Source organism: Chinchilla lanigera, unplaced genomic scaffold (assembly GCF_000276665.1).
Source record: "Chinchilla lanigera isolate Chin_1 unplaced genomic scaffold, ChiLan1.0 scaffold00009, whole genome shotgun sequence".
Classification (NCBI taxonomy): Eukaryota; Metazoa; Chordata; class Mammalia; order Rodentia; family Chinchillidae; genus Chinchilla; species Chinchilla lanigera.
The window spans coordinates 19989801-19995816 of NW_004955410.1; the positions used below are offsets into that span (position 1 = coordinate 19989801).

Sequence of the window (6016 nt, forward strand, 5' to 3'; positions counted from 1 at the left end):
GCGGTTGCTCTTGGAAGAAGCTAGCCAGTGATGAGGAAGAGAGAGGCCTAGAGGGACATGGTGAGGCAGAGTCATGCTTGTTCACTCTTAGAAGAAATTGGAGCTCCGATGGATGCTGTGTAGGGAGAATGTGGTGAAAGGAGGCTCGAACACAGGCGAGGTGGGGCTGGTGAAGGAGGGTGGGAACACGGGAGGTTAAAGCTTGGAGGTGAGGTGAGATTCCACAGCCAGGAAGCTGTCCCTCGCAGAGAGCAGGACCGGGATTAAGGGGAATGGCACAGGAAAATACACAGGGATGACTGCAGGAAAATGAGTTGCAAAACACAAGAGCCTTCCAGTTAGTGCAGCAGAGACTCTCCTGACCACAGGGAGGTCGTTTCCAGACAAGCGAAGGTTATTAATTATTAAATAAAAGCATAGGCCACATAGGGCATTAAAAGATGAAATATCTCCTGGTTTGCAATCTGTGAGATGGGATATTTGGAAGAGATCCCAGTTAATTCAGTATAACTAAGATGCATGGAAAAAATGAATCATTCATTTCTCTTAATGAATTTCTGGTGAAATGTTAGTAATAATGAAAAGAAAAATAAACTTACAACTAGGTTGAGAAGGACAAATTGTTCTGCCAATTTCTGGATTTCCTTGTTTTCGGCAAACACTTTCTTTAAAGCTGTAATATAAAGAAAAATCTTTAAGCATTCATCTCCACATTGGTTAAAAAGCCTGGCTTTCTGTTGTGTTTTATGTTTTAATAATTCTACTTTGCTCTTTCAGTAACTGATCTGTGAAGTAAGATCTATGTCATTGTCTACCTCTGCTTTTTGCCATGCATGTATTCATCCAGTTACTTATTTTTCCAACCCATATTTATTGAATTTCTACTAAGTGTTATGTACACTTTTATGTTCTGGGGAAAGTGGAGTGAATAATAAAAAGCACATGCTTTTTCTATAAATCTCAGATGCTTGTGTGCAAGACAGACCATAAATAGATGCACAAATATTTAATAAGTGCAGGTGGAGAAATGTACTTAAAAGAAAAACAAAATGAGGTAAAAGGGTGAAGAGACACGGCCTGGTCAGGGCAGCTCTCTGAGGAGGGACGTTGAAGTGAATGAGTTGTCTGTTTTGGAGCTAAATCGCTAAAATTTGAGGCGGGGGGTCAGGTCACCCCGGACAGAGAACTGCAAGAGTAATAGCGCTGAGGGGGGAGCGAGCTCAGAGGTTTGTGGAACAGCGCAGAGCCCAGGCGAGATGAGCAGGGAGAGCAACGGGAGAGGGCTGGGAAAGGAAAGAGCATCTGGCCAGGTCAAGCTTAGGAATTGGGAGTTAATTTTACTCGTGATGCGAAGCTCCTGAGTGCACCCGTGAGAGGAGCTCATTTGTGTGTACCGTCCTCACTCTGGGTAAGCTGAGGCACTGGGGCAGTAGGTAGTGATTTGGAAAGACGAAGGGAAAAATGAAAACGCAGGTGCCCTCGTTCAGGAATTGTTGAGAATTTTAAGGCAGTAAGGCAGGGCATTAAACCACGTGTGAAAAGTGTCTTAAGCGCTGGGTGCAGCTGGAGCCAGCGGTGGGATGCATTTTGAAGGCGAAGGCAACAGCATTTGCTGATGTATTGGGTGCGAGGACGATGTTGAGGACGAACCCTAGGGCTGATCCTTCAAAATATGCACCCACGGTTAATACAAAACGGGACATAAAGTAAGCAAAATTATTTTAACCTATTTCTACTACACCAAAATATTCTTTCCTATTTGTGTTAGGTTCTAAGGCTACAGAAATGAATGATCTGAACTGGCCCTACCCAAGAGTCTCTAAAGGACTTTTAGAAGAAGTTACCTTGACTGTGCGGGCATTCGTCCAAGTGGTGAATAATCATTAACGGTCTGTTGCTAGAAGAGAAAAACAGACGGGCGGTTTTAGTGAGCGGGACTCGCGCACAGCTAGCTATCACTAGGTGGCGGTCACGAGGCCCTTGCGAAGGCTGAACCTCCTTACCTAGTCTTGGATTTGTATAAGGCTTCTTCGTACGTCTGAGTCCAGATGAGTTGATCGCCCCAACCTAGAAAAGTAATGAATTTAAAACTATATTATAATTTTAGGCCCAAGCCTATTGAAAAGCAACGATAAAGACCTGAGATAAATATATGCTGAATACCAAACAAAAAGAAAAACCTCTAGAGAAAGTGGAACGACTTGTAAACCATGATAAATCTAGAAATAACACCTCCCAAAACATAGTCAGGGCAGACACTTCAGCACCGAGACTTAGGAAATCTTTCCCAAGTAAGCAGCAGTTGGAAGCCAGCAAGCAGCTGCCTCCCACCTCTGGAGAGGGTCTGGGGCAGTTTGGGTCGAGAGTCCTTGGTGTCCTTCTTAGCTCCGGGTTTCACTGTGGTTTCCTTGGCCAGCGTGTAGGACAGGGCCACAAGGAGCAAGAATGCTGACACTGAAATCTTCTCCATGGCGAATCTATATGGAACACAAACCAAAAGCAATTAGGAATCTTCAAAATCTACAGATTGTGTCTCCATAGTGCAATACAACAGAAACGGGGGCTCTGTCGACACTGGATGCATGAGATTAAAGTAAAAATCTACCTTTCATGAAAGTTTTCTAAGAATACACAGTATGGATGTTCCTCTACCCACCGACCAATCAGTTTGTCTATCTCTTACCCTACTTATCAATGGATAGTAGATTCACAAGAGAAGCAGATACAGTCTAAGGAAATAACTTGTCAGGTGGATATACTCTTATAGCTGAGGATATTCACACAACAGATTTATGTTTAGAGTGTGTAGTACTGGAAGGTGCATTAGGGTTGCCGCTTTTCCTGTCTCCTCAGTGGATTATCATACAGATGAAGAACCTAAAGTTGAACAAGATGGAAAGATTTATGAGATGCGTCCGGAACAAAGACTTCTGGGTCTTGCCACTTTGTAGGGCTGGCTTCCACCTGCCCGCTATGAAATGAATACTCTAAACACGCACCCTGCTTTAATCTGTAGCTAAAATGGGAACATTGCCATTGAAGAATGAGATAGAAATTAGGCAATTGATTCCTCATTGCATTTTGAGCCTTTCGGCTTTGAAATTTAATTCAAGGCTGGCACCCACACAATTATCTCCCTAGTGTAGCTTATTCAAACTCTGTATTCTCTGTGAACTGACTAAGCATTTCACATCAAGTTCTTCTAGAGAGATTCTTTGATTCTCTGTGGACGTTTTCTAGGTAGGCAGCAATAGGTATGCATTTTAGTGCACAAAAGTATTCTGTGAGATTCGTAGCACAGAAAAAGAAGCCCTAGGGGTATCTCTTTATTAAATTCATTTTTTCCCTTTTGTTGTTCCACAGTTAATTACTACGAAAAGCTGAAGGGATGAGTACAAACAGGAATGTGAAATTCTATGAGTGAGGTGGGAGGGAGAGAGCCAGGAAAGCAAGTTGCATAAGAAGTCACTACGGTTTTCCAGGGGCCGTAACATGACAAGGTGGAGACTTGGGGTTCTGGTAAAGCTGAACAGTCAACTTGCTTAGAAAGAAAGATGAAACTATAGCATCTAATTCTAATATACATGTAGGGTTTCGATGAACTCTGATGAATTCTGCAAAGGAAGTAGGATGAACAATCATTGCTTAATATTTGTAAGAGTGAAGTTTCCAGTGACCTGATAGTTTGAATGGGAACCTTTGCAAAGTCTTAGATGATTAAAAAAAGAAAAACATTGCTAAGTTACCAAATCCAAGTGAAGCCTTACTTTAAACTGACCAATCGTTATCCAAGACTTAGTCTGTAGGCACAAAGTGTCTTACCCAGAAAAGACATAAGCAAAACAAAGGAGTATAGTTCCTTCATTTTCTACAATCTTAAGATGTAGAAATGCCAGGAACAGGTTTTTAAATTTCTGCAAGAACAACTCACATATCTACAAGTCAGTGATACCCAGCCCTCTCGGTATTTTTTAATATTAAAATCAAGAACTTTAATGTGAGAAGTCTTAGTAACTCCTTTTCAGTAACAAGTAGATCTGAGGCAGGACGTGGTACTGCACGCCTGTAATCCCAGTACTTGGGAGGCTGAGACAAGAGGAGCATAGTGAGTTTGAGACCAGTCTGGGCTACAAAATGAGCTCAAGGCCAGCCTAAACTGCATAGTGAAACCCTGTCTCAAAAAAAACCAAACAAAACACAAAAGACAAGTAGATCTGCCTATTTACTTTTTATCAGCAACCTCTTTCATGCGAATAGACCATTATGTTACTATAGGTGGGCCATCCTCTCCTAACCACTAGACAAGACTAAGACTACAGATTATTAAATTCCACAGACTCTCATCACCCAAAATACATATAAGATCCCCCTTTCCCCAACCAGACTGTGCCTCATTTCACACTGCTCTTGAGTGTGTCCTACATCTACCTCTAATAAATCTTTCTCATGTCTATTAAAAAAATAAATAAAAAAGGATCTTTAACATGAGAATTATACTATTGGAACATTCATGGGTTCAAAAATATTTCACAGATTACTTTGATTTGATCAACAAACAAGTAATATAGTATTTGATTTAATAATATCTATGTTTATACGACAACATAATAGGAAATTGGTGGTAAAGTGATTTTATTCAGTCCATTAACCATTCTTGTTGTACAAATAGCTATTAAAACTCCTTGCAATAGCTCCATGGATTACAGGTTGGAACTATTGATATATTACATGTGTTTTATGGTCCAATGACTCAAGGAAGACTAATATAACTCCCGCTGTACAAACATCCTGCTCTTTCATAATATGAAGAGATTCTGCTCGGCAAACTTGCTGCATAATCTTGTCAAAACACTATCTAACATTGGAAGATATTAATATTTTAGAGAAACACACGCACACACACACATACACGGACACTGTGAAACTAGCGCTTTTCACAGTCATTCTATCCCTCTCTTAACAAGGAGTGAATCCGCGGTAGGGCTCAGTTTCACTGTTTCTTTGTACTGCCGGAAAGCATGCAGCTCTCTCCTCTGGAAGCATAGCCCACGAATTAGAAGATGGAAGCAACACGCATTCTTTACACCCCAGAGAGAAAGAAAACTGTCTCCTGATTTACAATATATATTCTCAGGGAGCACCTGAGCTGTGTTCTCAAAGTTGAGAAGCCCGCTGGCTTTTGCTTTAGTTAGCCACTGGGAGAGAAGCAGAACAGTAGAAGGTGGCCAAGTTTCCTGGGCCCTGTCCCAAGCTGAAAACTAAGCAGTTGGCCCAGCTTCACACCTCTGGTTTCCTAAAGGGGAAGGGATCACTTTGAACCTGCTCAGGAATGTAATGTTCTGCCAGCTCCAGCCAAAGGAGGTCCCAGGAAGCTTTTGGAGAAATTCCACTGTCCCCGCCCCAAGTCCCGCTGTATGACTTTATCACCCTGGGAAACTTGCATTTCTGTCTGTTGTTGGTGCCCTGGAGCTTTACATGGCAATCAGAGACCAAAGCTCACTCTAGCAAGAGCCATTTGAGAGGTGTAGTTAAGAGCCTTACCTGGATTCCCCACCCACCTGCCTGTGAGAGCAACCAGGGAGCCGTCCAAGATTCCGAGTGTGCGGAAGCACGGAGCCTCTCTATTTATACACCAGGGCTCACCTCAATCCCACCCACTAATCCTGTATTCATGTGCTGCTAACTCGGAAGCAAATTTCCCTTTTCCCAAGCAATTGTCTTCTCTGGGTTAAAGAGTTCCTTGTTTTTTCAAACTAACGTTGCAAAGGGTAATGCTTTTCTGTGTGCAGGTCTCTCACTGTTTGCTAAAGTATATTGTACAGAGGTTTGGGAAAACAGGCAAGGTGCCAAATCCAGGTAAGCTTTAAATGAAGACGTCTGATTTGCCTGAAGGCTGATTTGTCTTAACATGATTGGATGAACACACACAAAAGAACACACAAGAGATTTTTTTTTTTTCACTCAAGATTATTCAATTGCTCACTGAGGATTTTAAGACTGGAAGTCAAATTTTCTG

The 6016-nt window shown here is 42.0% G+C and overlaps 1 protein-coding gene across 2 annotated transcripts in view; it reads right to left on the reverse strand.

Moving 5' to 3' along the window:
- The window catches only part of Agr2 (anterior gradient 2, protein disulphide isomerase family member), a 10679-nt gene extending 5033 nt beyond the window's left edge, over window positions 1-5646 (reverse strand). Inside the window, exons 1-5 of one of the 2 annotated variants that reach the window (XM_005377338.2) lie at window positions 5559-5646; window positions 2332-2477; window positions 2004-2067; window positions 1845-1897; window positions 600-673 (exon numbers count right to left, since the gene is read on the reverse strand). In XM_005377338.2, coding sequence (XP_005377395.1) covers window positions 600-673; window positions 1845-1897; window positions 2004-2067; window positions 2332-2470 — 330 coding nt within the window. In that variant the 5' untranslated portion in view covers window positions 2471-2477; window positions 5559-5646. Of the gene's footprint in view, window positions 1-599; window positions 674-1844; window positions 1898-2003; window positions 2068-2331; window positions 2478-5541 lie in introns of both variants that reach the window. The other variant, XM_005377339.2, reaches the window with a different exon arrangement.
- Window positions 5647-6016: the final 370 nt, after the last annotated feature.